General features: G+C 48.0%; 4 protein-coding genes across 8 annotated transcripts; 3 read left to right on the forward strand and 1 right to left on the reverse strand.

Annotated features, from left to right (window-relative positions):
* Positions 1–255: 255 nt before the first annotated feature.
* LOC136190668 (uncharacterized) lies at positions 256–2,279 on the reverse strand. The gene is made up of 2 exons (XM_065978899.1): positions 526–2,279; positions 256–467 (listed from the first exon to the last, which is right to left on the reverse strand). The coding sequence occupies exons 1-2, from the start codon at positions 2,224–2,226 to the stop codon at positions 384–386; spliced, it is 1,785 nt and encodes a 594-aa protein (XP_065834971.1). The 5' UTR covers positions 2,227–2,279; the 3' UTR covers positions 256–383.
* A 3,223-nt stretch (positions 2,280–5,502) lies between these two features.
* On the forward strand, positions 5,503–9,560 carry LOC136200308 (opioid-binding protein/cell adhesion molecule-like). Of its 5 annotated transcripts, XM_065990719.1 has the most exons (15): positions 5,503–5,594; positions 5,647–5,930; positions 5,989–6,548; positions 6,610–6,671; positions 6,733–6,956; positions 7,013–7,122; positions 7,516–7,803; positions 7,849–8,118; positions 8,185–8,529; positions 8,595–8,612; positions 8,667–8,798; positions 8,854–8,906; positions 8,957–9,052; positions 9,104–9,424; positions 9,478–9,560. In XM_065990719.1, exons 6-14 carry the CDS (start codon positions 7,074–7,076, stop codon positions 9,164–9,166), a joined length of 1,314 nt encoding a protein of 437 aa, XP_065846791.1. In that variant the 5' UTR covers positions 5,503–5,594; positions 5,647–5,930; positions 5,989–6,548; positions 6,610–6,671; positions 6,733–6,956; positions 7,013–7,073; the 3' UTR covers positions 9,167–9,424; positions 9,478–9,560. The 5 variants fall into 5 exon arrangements, with proteins under 5 accessions (XP_065846791.1, XP_065825979.1, XP_065826123.1 ...); XM_065969907.1 differs by lacking the exon at positions 8,595–8,612 and having other exon boundaries at positions 6,610–6,956; XM_065970051.1 differs by lacking the exon at positions 8,595–8,612 and having other exon boundaries at positions 6,610–6,956; positions 8,733–8,798.
* Positions 9,561–10,636: 1,076 nt separating this feature from the next.
* On the forward strand, positions 10,637–12,889 carry LOC136199459 (TNF receptor-associated factor 5-like). The gene is made up of 9 exons (XM_065989651.1): positions 10,637–10,887; positions 10,943–10,997; positions 11,054–11,158; positions 11,211–11,378; positions 11,431–11,505; positions 11,567–11,641; positions 11,694–12,250; positions 12,640–12,687; positions 12,749–12,889. The coding sequence occupies exons 1-8, from the start codon at positions 10,637–10,639 to the stop codon at positions 12,653–12,655; spliced, it is 1,302 nt and encodes a 433-aa protein (XP_065845723.1). The 3' UTR covers positions 12,656–12,687; positions 12,749–12,889.
* On the forward strand, positions 12,841–14,639 carry LOC136199460 (immunoglobulin superfamily DCC subclass member 3-like). The gene is made up of 5 exons (XM_065989652.1): positions 12,841–12,889; positions 13,260–13,541; positions 13,599–13,844; positions 13,928–14,209; positions 14,257–14,639. The coding sequence occupies exons 1-5, from the start codon at positions 12,841–12,843 to the stop codon at positions 14,637–14,639; spliced, it is 1,242 nt and encodes a 413-aa protein (XP_065845724.1).
* The last annotated feature ends 592 nt before the right edge of the window (positions 14,640–15,231 follow it).

The raw sequence follows: 15,231 nt of genomic DNA on the forward strand, positions 1-15,231 counted from the left end.
AGTTGCGGTCACTGTTGCTGTCTTCATGGCAGGAGAATCCGACGTTCAGTGTCTTCAACTTGCTGCAAAACGTACGAGACTCGGAGTTTCTCAAGTTGTTCTACAGTTACCTAGTAGAAACGGTCACTGTCACTGCATGAATGACACAAACGTGCTCTACACAGCGGAAAAGAGAGTTTGTGGTGACGATGGACCACCGTCAGACTCACAGTAAGAGACCATGCAGCAGAATTTATATATAGGACCACCGTCACAGTAAGAAACCAACAGAATTTCTAATATAATAAATAACTGACGAAACAAGTAGTGGAAAGCAAGAAAAAAAGATGAAAATAAAAGTGATAGATATAAATAAAGTTTCATGTCATAAAGGTAAGTGACGTTCACGCTGGACGCACGGCCGGTGTAAGCCTTTTCCTGCACTTGCCACAATGGCTTTCTCCACTAGCAACCCATTCTCTTAGGCACTAAAAAAAGGATAAATTATTAATTTTGAGAAGCTACTATGACACTGAAACATTGTACCTTTTCATGGCATGCGTGCCCACACTGTGTAGCAGCAGCATCGCTTGAACTTGAGTTGAGGTACTGCTTACAAATAGCGCAGTATGTAACGCATAGCGTTGCGCCTGTAGGCACCGTTCCCCAAGCAATCACGGGCATGTTTCCTTCTCCTCTCGGACGAATCGAATACCTCGCCGACACGCCATTGTAAACAGGAACGCCTGTAGGATCACTGAAACGCGCACTTCCTGGATCCGAAAGATTTGCCGTGCCTCCAATTTGAATTGTCGAGCCTCCTTGACCGCCTCGCACTCCGCCAACCGGACAGGAAGAGGGAACGACGCTTGGCTCTGGAGTAGGTGGCGGGCGATACGGTTGCCTAGTGCCATTTGGAACATGCTGCGTAGAAAACGATTTCATGCTGCAGCCACCGCCACCGCATATAGAGATGTCACACCATCCTCTAGCCTTCGTCCGTGGAACGATAATGTTACAGAACGGATCAATCGACTGCTCGTGCAGTTCTGACCACGACTTCACGTTAGGAAGAGAAAAAGATCCATCGATCGGTGACCATGGATTCAATCCCTCGTAGATCCAGTCGAGATCGTCATCACTAACGGACGCGCGAACTGTCTCGCAAAACTGAAATAGAGGCTGGGCCACACCGGCAACGCCGATCTTTGTGACAACGTCGGCCGAGTGACGAGAACCGTCCACGACGTAATTTGTTATTTCGTATTTCGTTTCAAGATGAATAGGCCCAAACCGTCCAAAAAGGACTTCCCTGCCGTCGCGTTCTGCGACGCGATTCATCATCTGCCTCAAGTCGAAGTCTGCTTTTTGTTTCACTGGTACGACACTCGTTTGGCCTTTCGCTGACGATTTGACTCTCTGGAACGTTTCTGGGACGATTGAGGGATTGGACTGCGTTTTCTCCCAGAGCCACTCCTCGTCGATTTCGACACCTTTTTCTTTGAGCCACTCGGCGATGACGATCATCTTGGGCAGCTCCCGTACCCGCTCAAAAACGGACGCTCCGTCAAAAACGACGTCGTCGTAGATATTCGACAGATAGGCGCCGAATTTTGGACTCGCCGTCGACTCGATTTTCATAATGGGATCGTTTGGAAACACCAGGGCATCATCTGTCTCGCTGAATTCCACATTGGCGCACTTGAGAAAAATCGATCCCGACCGCTCCTCGCGCGGGAAATCGTCTGACGTTTTCATACCGCGCACGCACGTGTTTTGATTCCACGCGACGAAGCGTGATCCCTCGCCGTCTCCCCCGCCGCCACCGGCGACGCAGTTCGCTAACGGTTTGACGTTGGTGGCGAGCGACTTCATCCAGACGTCGGCTTCGATCGTGAGTTTGCCGAGACGCGTGCCGCGCATCCACGTCGGCGAATAGTCGCAGTATTGCCGTCCTGCGAGGGGATTGGGCGGTGCGATGGTGCGGAAGACGAATTCGGGTCGCGTTTTGTCGTGGTATGTCGTTCGAAGTACGCCCGCGAACTCGTCTTCGGTCGGCGATTCCGTAGAATCGAGGCGAGCGTCGTCAAATTGAAGTTTCGGCTGTTTGTTGCCGTTGACGGTTACGATTGTGACGCCCGTGATGCATTTTCCGCGTCGCGACAAGCCGATGAAGTCGTCGCGAAAGTCGTGCTTTTTGGCGCTGAAAAAAGGTGCGCTTTTCACTTTGGATAGGAGGGTCGGCATTTAGGTAGGTGTCCACAAGCTAGGAGCCTCTAGAACTGAACTTTGGACTTTTGCGCATGTTCATTAAATCACAGAATGATGCCGGTAAATTTCCCAGGGAAAACTAAATATAGATGTTCATGTTTGGACACGATCGACCAATGCACGCCGCCACCACGTGCCAGTCCACGTGCCTGTCCCGCGACCTATAGCGCCGCGCTACATCATCGCGCACGTGTGACATGGCGGCCAGTCTTTCCGATCTTTGCCTCTCCAATCTCTGCAAAACGCGCTTGCCCGTGTACTCGATCCGGAAGAGCGTTCGTCCTCAACTCGTTCCAGAGCGCCTGGAGCGCCTTCTCTCGCGCAATGGAAGCGGCGAACTTCCCTACCCGATCGTAACCCAATTGGTTGCCAAACTATCGGAAGCGGGAACCCTGAGCGCTCGTATTCTGTCGCTTTTGCTGCGTCAGTCGCGAGGACGCCTTCGTTCGCTGCAGCTGAACCTGACGCAAATGACATTCGACGAATTCCGCCGTCTTCCGCCCATCTTCGGTCTCGTGGATTTCGACTGCTCTTACGTCGATCACGTAACGAACGCTCTATGGCAAAATTTGTGTCCGAGCCGCTCGTATTTGCACTCTTTCGCCGCGATCGGATTGGACAATCCTGCGTTCGAGTTCAAACGCATTGTTCAATTTGTCGAACTGTCATCCTTGAAATTGGGCAACACGTGCGTTGCTATCGACGACGTCCTGCTCATTTGTCAGAACCTCGGCGAATCTCTGACGACGCTGGACCTCTCGGAATGCGCCGAACTCGATTTCTTGTCCATACTCCCGGGAATTCGCCAGACGCGGAAACTCGACTATTTATCGGTGCGCGACCTCCCAGTTGCTAAGGCTCCAGTAGCTGACAAAGGAAACGTCTTAGCCACGTTTCGAGAGGCATTTGATTGCCTCTCATTATTGACATTTCTTGACCTGGGATGGATAAAAGATGCTGGAACTCTTACTGGATGGGACGTTGCTTGTGCCATTGTCGAACGCAGGGGGTCCGGATTGACCCACTTGGATGTCTCGGGCCTATCGAATCTTCGCCAAATTCTTGTCTTCGTGAAAGAACTTGGAATTGAACGGAATCTTAAGTACCTCGGCGCCCTTCACCTAGATCTTCCCTATCCTTTCGATTTTGACAAAGACTATGTGTATGACTGCGAGGCTGACTGCGACGCCGCAGTTTATTTGAGCGACGATTTAGCGGCTGAGGTTAAGGATTTGAAAATCGTTGGAACGGGATTTAGAAATGTCAATCCGTTTATTCTGTGTCAACCGCACTATGCGGCGTTCACTCCTCGCAACAACGCAATATTTCGATTGATTGGTGCTTGCATGATCTTCTTGGACGACTTACCTGAACTGAGTGTCCAACAAGAGAGAGCTTTTTCACTGTTCCTGTTAAGCAAAAGTCGTGCACTTCGTAGTTCAAAAGGAAGAGCGTCCCTTTCTTGTCCTCTTCTTGGGTACTTGGCTGTGATCACTTCGATAGACTTGCCGATGGGGGCGGATGCTCTCTGTAAAGCTGTTTTGCCTCACCTCATTCAGCTCTTGCGCGATACTCAACCTCAGACTGCATTTGCATCGGCGCATCTCTGCAGCTGGGTTACCGAAGCACTAGAAGATGAGCCAGAAGCGCGAGCTTTAGAACAACTTCAAGTTGCTCTTTACTTTGTCTTTTGCCATTTCGTCAGAGGCAACTTCTGTGAAATTATTCCAATTCTGAGTGCTCTTCATGATGGCAATTTTCTGCGCGATGTTGCTATTAATCAAGGTTTTGCTGGCGCCCTCATTGGCCTTCTAGAATCAAGTCTTGCATTGCGACACTCTCGTCAGTCTCATTCTGTGATAGAAATACTACCCTACTCGGACCTTCTCCGAGATCCTGTCATTTCTCGTTTCATTGGTGTACGAATCAGTCGATTATCTGATGATCTCTGCCATCTTTTTGATACTCTTGACGAAGAAAACGTCCGGCAGGCCGAGTCTCTAATCAATGCTCTCTACTTTTTGTCCTTTCAGAAGTCTAATTGTTCTCTTCTGTTAAAACCTGCTGTGCTATCACTTATATGGAAAAGCCTGAATTATTTCGATGCTAATGACGGTATACAGTGCTTTGCCGCTGAGCTATTTGCTTCACTCACGTTCAAATCGTCGACGCCGTTCTCCGGAGCCAGCAAAGATTACGGGGACGCTGAAATATTCTGGCAAAGAATTGCTGAGCACTGTGAGCATCTTAAACCCCAGAAAGTGCACGATGGTGCAATCGAACGAGGACGAGGACGACATAGCTATTGCGAAAAGTATTCTCTCCAAATGAGTTTGTCGTTTCTTGAACAGAAGGACCGCGCGACTTCGCAGATTGTTTTTGCACTGTGGAGTGCAGCAAGATGTCTATCATATGTTCGTCACATTCTACACTATCCTGTTGTGGTTACGGAAAAAAACACGAAGCGATTGCTTTGTCTTGTCAAAGCCGATGCCTGTCACAGAAACGCAATCATGAATGAACTCGTTGAATATATTAGAGCCGAATTGGAGCGGGGATTTGAGTTTATTTGAGTTTTTTCCCTGAAAGCCTTGATTACTGTTGTACCTTGAAGCATTTTCTAGAAATCTTTGTTGGCGTTTTCATGGTGACGCTAGGGGACTGCCAGTATATTTAGCACCGTGACTAAAGCCGAGTAAAAAATCTATACTAGTACACCGCGGTTATGAGTAGAATATTTTTCAATAACCTATGCGCATTTTCTGACGTATAGCCAACCTACTGCACATGCGCATCGCAGAGCATGGCCTGCAGGCTTTCCAACGACGAGCTCGACGCAACGAAGATCTACGCTCAGCACGAGCCAGAAGATCTATTCGCGAGGAGTCTCTCGTGCGATGACGGGAAGTCTGTGTACCCGGAACCGATCGACGGCTACGACGAAGCGCTATTCGTGCAACGTCCGGATCCGGACTACAAGTGTTCGGTCTGCTCAGGAGAGGCGAGAAATCCCATGCAGGCACCATGCGGTCATCTTTTCTGCTCGTCCTGCTTTGAACGCCTGCCGAAGTAACCACGTACAGTATCTTAGAGGCGTGATGACGTCACTTTGTGTAAACGTAAACACAGACGTCACGGTTCGTTCGTGTGTCCAAGAGATGGGCTGAAGCACCCTCAGGACTACGTAAAATCATTCGAATTAGCTTAAAAATTAAAGCTAATTATTTTGTATTGTACAGGCGTTTCCGGATCAGAGAACGAATAGGAAGGTGCTCCAGTTGAAGGTGAAGTGTTTCGAACACGCCGCCGGATGCAAGCAGGAGATAGAGCTTCGTTATCTGCAGGTAATTAAATAGAACGCATCATACTTTTTGCTTCTCTATTATCTGTCTCAAGGACCACGTGGCAAAGGATTGTACTTTTGCCGATGTCCTGAGAAGTACGGCGCGATCATGCCTCAAGCGCAGATAAAGAACCGCGTGAAGAACATATGCATCAATCATAAGGTTACGTGCAGCTATTGCAGAAAATCGACGTTCTGGCACTACAAAACGCAAGTGTACCCAAGAGAAAGATATATTGCATGTACTCATGAAAGTCCTTAGGGCCACAAAGATTTGTTCTGTGATAAGATTGTATTCACTTGTCTCAGGTGCAAGCAAGAGATGCTTCGAGAGAAAGTGAGATTAGACGAAGGCGATGTCATATTAATAATAATAATTGAATTCTTTATTTTAGTTTAGGTTGCAGTTATCAGACTGTTCGAAAAATGGAAATCGATTATGCTCACTTCGGCTGTTCGTTCAGCATCTTGCTGTCCAAATGCAGGAGCACGCCGACCTCATGCTCGCTCATCACAAGGCTGTCAAGGAGAAAGTCCTCTCCTTGGAAACCTATCTGAAGGCAAAATCGTCGTCACTCGGCACGTTCGTGTGAACCATAAAGAATTGATCGCGCATTGACGCTCGCGAGACCGTAACTCTGATCAGTTCCAAATTCCAGCTCGCCGCGGTGCCGTGTACCTTCAACTGCGACTGAGCGGCGACTGGGCGGGCAATCACTTTGCACCTATAACCGCTTGCGTGGCGTCGTTCGATTTCACGATTTCGCTCTTCGACGACGTCTACAGCGAGAAGCTAGGCCGGACGCGTGACGACGAGGGATTGGCCGGACGCGTATCTTAATTGCGTGCTACACGCGCTTACGCGATGCCAATCCCAAGGGATCTTGGGAAGCGATTTTCGAGGAGAAGTTGTACGACGACGAAATCTACAACGTGGGAAGTTGAAGTGCAGCGAGTAAGGATGAGTAGTAGGGAAGGTATGGGCGGCTTCTCCGTTTACTAATTCTCTCCATTAGTGTTAGGGTGCAGTGAAAGTCTCGTTGAGGTGATCTGTAGTTCTAATGAAGGCAGGTGTTCGGTACGATCGCGGTCACGTGCAACGGTGTTGGTCGAAGTAACTTCGTTTGCTAATCATTTAGTTTGAATAGCTCGTTTTTTGCTTGAATATAATGACATGAAGCGATTTCTGAAGCGATTTTTAAAGCCCAGGCCAGAAAGATATACTTTTGGAGTTCATAGTTAGCGGTTGGTGAAAGAAGTATTGCAATATTGTTCTTTGTATATGTAGTGTCCACGTATTGCGCGCTTGCGCACAGAGGCGCTTTTAACCCTTTGTTCTACGCTGCGGCCATCGAAACAACGCGTGAGATTTTCGCACGTAATGGCTTGAAGATTTTAGGCGGGCCTCCTTTTTTGCAGGCGTCAGATCATCTGCTTTTTCTGGTTTCAATCTGCTTCAGGTCTTCTGCACGTCGGTCACATGAAATCCTGCGTTGTTCAACTTCTCTTGTACTTCACCATTGAGACAGGTGAGAGTCTGCGGCACTAGCTGTACATTCAACGTACGTGTTTTGAAACGATGAAACTGAAAGGTTTGTTCACTTTCTTGATCGTGCACACTCTAAAAACAGTAAGGGAGAGGGAATGGGTAGCCGTGGGTCATAAGTTTCCCCGGCTAACGCTGTCTGGGCTCAAACCCGCGGGGGAAAAGTCATCGCGTGACGAGTCCCTAAAGTCTCTAGGGGTGGCCGACGGGCATCTTGTCTGATTAGAAGAGTGCTTTTTTTGCATTAATTAACCGATCGCCTCATAGCTTGTTTTACGCCCTAAGCGCTACTAGTGGCTTTGTGGGCCGGGTCCGCATTGCACCTGTTAACTTGGGCACTTTAGCTCCTATGCTTTTGCTCACGCGATTTATTTAGGATCTTCTACGGTCAATGTACGGTTGGCGTCGAGTGCTCATCTTCTTCCCGGTCAGAACGCCTTGTTTTCATGCTCTGTGACTGCTCCCGCATCAAGTTCTTTCCGAATCACTCGCTGGGAGAAAGGCGGCACGGCGCTTAACCTGAACGACTCCCGCTACACATCGAATCCGACATTGGAGTCCTTTAGCATCCATCAAGTGACGAAAACGGACACGGGATTGTACTACTGCGTAGCTACAATCGATGGGGCGGAGAAGAGTGATGTGGCGTATCTCGATGTTTTAGGTAAACGCTTCTTGGTCTCTGATAAAAATCTATACGCCGCTTTAGTGAACCCAGAAATCTCCTTCAATCCACTTACTGTTGCAGCTGAAGGTGACTCGGTCACTCTTGGCTGCCCGAGCGCCTATTTCACTTCCATCCGGTGGACGTTCAATGGCGTGAAAACGAGTCGCAAACTGGGCTATACTTACAGCAAGAATAACGCGTTTCTCACCATCGATCGAGTGTCTCGGACGCAAGCGGGACAATACGTCTGCACGGCATTCAATTACTACAATTACTTTGCGACAATGGGTACACCGGTGTTGGTAGTTCACTGTGCGTAAAACCTAAACGTTGATCGAGCGTTTATATGGCTCTAGTTGGACAAATGTTTTTTTGCAGATGCCCCTGACGTTGTTGTTCACGGTCCGTCGAATGGGACAGTTATTCAAGACGACGCGGTGCGCCTGTACTGCAATGCATCCGGCGTTCCGCCGCCGCGAATACGCTGGGAGAAAGACGGGGTACTCGTTTCGGACTTGCGAAGCAGTCGGTATAAAATCGAGTCAGAGGGAAAAGTATTGTCTATTGCTGGCGTCCTTACAAGCGATACCAGCAACATAACGTGCATTGCAAACAATAGCATGGGCTCAAGCTCGGATTATTGTGAATTGACAGTAGAAGGTAAAAGCGCAACTTCTGCTACCACAAAATTAACACCGGCTTACATGTATCCATCCACCAAAGGTAAGCTCTTATAGAAGTTCAAAGCTGTTTTAGATGATTCTAGTCTTGCGCCTTTTTTACATCAGCACCTTTAGATGGCACTAGTAATCAGAATACGTATTCATTGCTTTATTGCTTTACGATTTAATTATTTGTAGGCAAGTCACTGGCTGCTATTGCTGGCTCCGTTTCTGGAGGCGTTTTGCTTATTGCTATCTTCATAGTGGCAGTGGTCGAAGTGAGAAAGAAAAATAAAGGCAGAAGACAGGACGGCGCAGCTCCTAGACAAAGTAATCATATAGGTAGACTAAGATTGTTGTGCTTCCTTATTCCTAATCGTTATAGAGCAGTGCGAGGCAAAGAAAGGAGCAGATGGAGCAGAAAGAGGTCGCTATAGCGTAAGCAAAGAAATAATCATAGGATGATAAAGTGCTTTGACGCTTCACAGTGTTCTGACGAGGATTCAAGAATCGACATTATAGAGGAAGTGAAAAAAAACAGAGAGGAAGTGAGAGAAGTCAGAAAAGATGTCGCTCATTTAACTGTAGGTGCTACGTGGGTTGTCTGGCATCACCTATTTATTGTGGTGCTGCAGGATGTGATTAAGAGCAGTCAAAAGCTGATAGCGGACAAACAGTCTACAATCACAGATGTCTAATCATTTATGGCACTCTGTCTCTCTGCATGTCTCACTGTATGTGTTTTGGTGCGTCAGCTCTTTTCCTTCACTTCACAGTAGCCAAGAAAGCGATTCGCCGCTCCGTTACCGTTGCATCGACGCTGTCTCCTTCTTTATACAGTAGTACAGTACGGTACCGTCGTCGATCGTCTCGCACGCGCACGATCGAGTAACATCGAGTCAAAGTCGTCTTGCGCAGGGACCTTGCTTTTTCTGGATGAAGCGCAATCTTCAAAGGTAACTCCCTCCGACTCAATCACAGTATTAAAGCTGTCTATTTTATCTTATAGACATACTGACGAGGCTGATGAAGAGCTTTCTCTGATGTCGATCGTCATTCACCTCGGAGCCCCGAGGTGATAGAACTGGCTCAACTCTTGAGCCTAAACGTGGCTCAAACGCAGTGAAGCTCAACCCCTACTCCAGTGACATGGGGGATAAACTGTCACCCCACTTGGGCAAGACACGGTGGGTCACAATCCACATGTTTTTCACGAGGTTCTTTATCTGCACTTGAGGCAGGATCATGCCGCACTTCTCAGGACATCGGACCTTGGCAAAAGTACACTCCTTCTCCACGTGATCCTTGAGACAGATAGAGAAGAAAATTTTTGCGACCACGTCCACACGAAAGTTAGTTTTTAAAGCATTTGCACTTTAGAGCCAATTCTAGACCTCAGGAACGGCGAACACTACGCAGGACCCTTTTAGACGAGGCACACGGCTCGGAAATACTTCCAAAAATGTAGTACAAAAACTTATTTTTATTCCCGCCGAAAAGTGGTCCGCCAAAACCGGACCGGCCGGACCGTCTGCTACGGGCCTGTAATTTCCTACAGATAACGAAACTCTATCTCCTGCTTGCTTCCAGCTGCGTGTTCAAGAGACTTCACCTTCAACTGGAGCACCTTCCTATTGGTTCTCTGATCGGAAAACACGTGCGAAACTCACTAAACCGAAAGTCGTGCAAAGACAAAAACAAGCGTCTTCTCGGCGGTTTACAATCTTGAATGATATAAGTGCTGGAGCTCACATTTAATGATTTATGGAGAAGGCGAATGGAAATTCATGAGTATGGTGTGTACACAATTGCGCTTTCTACATACTTTCACATCCAAGAGCCAGATCGCGAAGACTCAGCCTATGGTGCGATGGAAACAAAAGCCAGACGTAAGGACTGCTAAGCTTGTTTTTTGCGCAAGGCTGTTGATGTAGGGATATGCGTCTGCTGTCTATTATGTGCCTCTGCTGTTCACATAGATGTGCCTTTTTTTGCTGGCTGAGTGACTAGTTGCAACACAATTCAAAAATTTTCATGTTTAGTCTGACTTCTAGTCGATACTCTAACCACGGATTGTAGAGAAATCCGTGCGCTCTAACCTCTAACCTCCCCTCGTCCATGGTGCACCTCTTATGTATCTAGCCTACTGCACATGCGCATCGTAGAGCATGGCCTGCAGCAGGCTTTCCGACGAGCTCGACTCTCAGCACGAACCAGAAGATGTATTTGCGAGGAGTCTCTCGTGCAATGACGGGAAGTCCGTATACCCGGAACCGATCAACGGCTCCGACGAAGCGCTATTCGTGCAACGTCCGGATCCGGACTACAAGTGTCCGGTCTGCTCGGGAGTGGCGAGAAGTCCTATGCAGGGGCCGTGTGGTCATCTTTTCTGTGCGACCTGCTTCGAACGCTTGCCAAAGTGAGAGCGTACAATAGATGTGTGATGACGTCACTTCGTGTAAACGTAAACACAGACGGCACGGTTCGTTCGTGTGTCCGAGAGATGGGCTGAAGCACCGTGAGGACTACGTAAAATCATCCGAATTAGCTTTAAAGACTAAAACTAATTATTTTGTGTTGTACAGGCGTTTCCGGATCAGAGAACGAATAGGAAGGTGCTCCAGTTGAAGGTGAAGTGTCTCGAACACGCCGCTGGATGCAAGCAGGAGATAGAGCTTCGTTATCTTCAGGTAATTAAATAGAACGCATCATACTTTTTGCTTCTCTATTATCTGTCTCAAGGACCACGTGGCAAAGGAGTGTACTTTTGCCAAGGTTCAATGTCCTGAGAAGTGCGGCGTGATCATGCCTCAAGCGCAGATAAAGAACCACGTGAAGAACATGTGCATCAATCGTAAGTTCACGTGCAGCTATTGCAGAAAATTGATGACGTTCTGGCATTACAAAAACGTGAGTGTATATATCTAAGAGAAAATACACGGTGTACTCATAAAGTCCTTAGGGCCACAAAGATTTGTTTTGTGACAAGATTGTCGTCGCTTGTCCGAAATGCAAGCAAGAGATGCTTCGTGAGAAAGTGAGAGTAGACCAAGGCAATGCCATAGTAATAATACTAATAATTGAATTCTGTATTTTAGTTTAGGGTGCACTTATCAGACTGCCCAAGAGTGGAAATCAAGTGCGAATACGCCCACTTCGGCTGTTCGTTCACAGTAAAAATTAAATAAAATCAAAAATCAAAATGAATCTCACACCTATTTCCAGACCCCAAGAGAATCAATGCCTCAGCATCTCGCCACCCAAATGCAGGAGCACGCCGACCTCATGCTCGCTTATCACAAAGACGTCAAAGAGAAAGTCTTCTCCATGGAAACCTATCTGAAGGCGAAAGCGTTGTCACTCGGCACGTTTGTGTGGACCATACAGAATTGGTCGCGCATCGACGCTCGCGAGACCGTGACTCTAACCAGTCCCAAGTTCCAGCTCGCCGATGCCGTCTACCTTCAAATGCGACTGAGAGCTAGCGGCGACTGGGCGGGCAATCGATTTGCCATTATAACCGCCAAGCTGTTCGGCGCTCGCGTGGCGGCCTTCGATTTCATGATTTCGCTCGGCGACAACGTTCACAGCGAGAAGGCCGGACGCGTGACGATGAGAGATTGGCCGGACGCGTATCTGGCGTGCTACACGCGAGCGCGCGATTGGGATCCCGAGGGACCTATGGGAGCGATTTTCGGGGAGATGTTGTACACCGACGAGATTCACGTCGAAGAGTTTCCGGCTCGCGACGACGTGATGCAAGTGAAGTTGAAGTGCAGCGGGTAAGGAGAAGTAGTAGTGGGCTGGGTATTGGGGGGTCTTTCCAATCGTCTCTCGATCAGTGTTAGGCTTCATTGAGAATCTTTTTTGAGGTGACCTGTAGTTCTAATGACGCCGTTGTTCTGTATACGGTCACGAATTATACTTCTAACAATCGGCATTGGTGGTTTGACGTTGGGTATAAGTTTCGTTCATTAATGAATTATTTATTTAATTAGTTTTGTGTCGGGCAGCGCGTGTTTTTAGACGCGAGGCGAATTTTTGAAGCTTCAGGTTAGGAAAGCTCGCTAGAATAGACTTTGAGTGAAAGGTTTGCTGACGTAGAGATAATATTTTTCCTAGAAGGGGAGTGGGAGGACGATTTGCGCGCGCACAGGTATTCTTTTTCTAGTCCTTTGTTGTGGTGAGCGACGGCCGATCTGAGGCTTCAAAGCGACGCGTGAGACTTCGATTTTCGCGGCTTTCATGTTACGTTAATTAGTCAAATCGGCTTCTTGCAGGTTTCTTTCTCACCGGATCTCAACTTCAGCTACGCTATCTGCTTTTCCGGCTTCCGTTTCCTCGCTCGTTCGCTTGCGCGTCGATCACGTACATGAAATCCTGCATTGTGCAGCTGCTCTTTTACTTCACAATTGAAACGGGTGAGAACGGCTTAATTTGCACGGTTTGCACGCGTTTTTGAAAAGTGAAACTACTTTCACTTTCGCGACTAATAAAAGAGCGAGGGGTCGGCCGGTCGAGTCATGAACTTTCCCCCGACTAGCTCAAACCCGTGAAGAAAACGAGTAGTAGTCTCGCGTGACGATCCCCCAACAGTCCCTCAGACGAAGCCATCATTATAGGCCCGGAGACTCCGAGTCTGATTGGCGGACCATGTTATTTTTTGCATTAACCAATCGCCTAAACGTTTGTTTTGTACATTAGTGGCTGCACTAGTATTGTTTAGGAGTTCCGACGCGCCGCCTATTTGGCAGATTAGCTCCTACGCTTTTGCTCACGCGATTCATTTAGGCTCTTCTACGGTCAAGATACTGTTTGCGTCGAGTGATCGTCTTCTTCCCGGTCAGGATGCTTCGCTTTTGTGCTCCGTGATCGGGTCAATTACTTTCCAAATCACTCGCTGGGAGAAAGGCGGCACGGCGCTTAACCTCAATGACTCCCGCTACACATCAAATCCGAAATTGACGTCCCTTGGCATTCATAAAGTGACGAAAACGGACACGGGATTGTATCGATGCGTAGCTACGATTGATGGGGCGGAGAAGAGCGGTGCGAAGTATCTCGCCGTTTTAGGTAAACGCTTCTTTTGTTGGTCTGTGATAAAAAAACTTGTGATCTGTGCCGCTTTAGTGAACCCCGAAATTTCCTTCAATCCGCTTACTGTTGCAGCCGAAGGTGACTCGGTCACTCTTGGCTGCCCGGGCACCTACTTCACCACCATCGAGTGGACGTTCAATGGCGTAAACATGAGTCGTAAACCGGGCTATACTTACAGCAAAAATAACGCGTATCTCACCATCGATCGAGTGTCTCGGACGCAAGCTGGGCAATACGTCTGCACGGCAATCAATTATTACCCTAACCATGCGAAGACGGGTACACCGGCTTTGGTAGTTCACTGTACGTAAAACCATAGCGTTGATAGAGCGTTTGCATGCTGGGCGAATGTTTTTTCGCAGATGCTCCCGAAGCCGTTGTTCACGGTCCGTCGAATGGGTCAGTTATTCAAGACAACCCGGTGTACCTGTACTGCAATGCATCCGGCGTTCCGCCGCCGCGAATACGCTGGGAGAAAGACGGGGTGCTCGTTTCGGACTTGGGAAGCAGTCGGTATAAAATCGAGTCGGAGGGAAAGGCGTTGTCTATCGATGGCGTCCTAACGAGCGATACCAGCAACATAACGTGCATTGCAAACAATAGCATGGGCGCAAGCTCGGATTATTGTGAACTGAGAGTAGAAGGTAAAAACGCAGGTGGGAGAGTTTTTAACACTATACGAGTGTTCTAGGTCCACCTTCTCCTCCAGAGTTGATAGGTGTAAGCATAACCGTTACCACCATTCCCTCACATCGTATCAGTATGTTCGCTAATTGGACGATTCCTTTCGATGGGAATAGTCCCATAAATGGGTACGTGCTACATTACCGGGAAAAAGAAGACGCGCGCTGGTCCGTGACGCCGACGCGGGAGACGGAAAATTTCAAGGCTATCGACATCGGCGTAGTAGATGAGTCGGATATAATAGGTTATGAATTTTACGTCACTGCTGAGAACTTGCGCGGAGCATCGAAGCGTTCGAGAATTGTTCAAGCATCTAGGAAGGATTTTATCTTTATTACGCCGCCAACGTCATCTCCACCACCACCACCACCACCACCAGGCAATTTTTAGTCCTTTAGGGAAGATGCCCGCCGGGTTCATGGGGTTTGTGCGTAGATCTCTCTGGTTCGCGTGTTATTGCAATCGCTTTATCCGGTTTTGCATCTACAGTCTTGACTACGTTGGCTCTTATTATGCTAGTGCATAAGCGGCAGAAATCGACTCGTTTTCGACCGCAGCAGTACCCAGTGCAACAAAACAGTAATAAAATTAAACTTACCTTTTATTGATTAGAATGCCTTCTTTGGTGGATCAGATAATCGGGAACGGCTTGAAAGTCAAGTATAATGCTGTTTGTCCCTCTAATCGCTTGTACAGCCATTTGAAGAAACATAATCAGGAGGACACCAAGGTACTATGAATAGTACGCAGAATCGCCGGTATGCTTTTACGTTTGTACTGTGACGTTACCTGTACGGCTAGTTCAACCCGTCGCGGTAGGATCCTTTTATTTAGCTTAACAAGCTAGCAAGAGAAGATGGTAGCATCCTTTTATAGAGTTTGCTTTGCACTGTATCTGTACAGTATATTGTTGACAATGCACTCAGTTTCAGGTACATTTCACGATACGATTGTTGCTCAAAGGTGCATATCTTCATCGCGT

Source organism: Oscarella lobularis, chromosome 1 (assembly GCF_947507565.1).
Source record: "Oscarella lobularis chromosome 1, ooOscLobu1.1, whole genome shotgun sequence".
NCBI lineage: Eukaryota > Metazoa > Porifera > Homoscleromorpha > Homosclerophorida > Oscarellidae > Oscarella > Oscarella lobularis.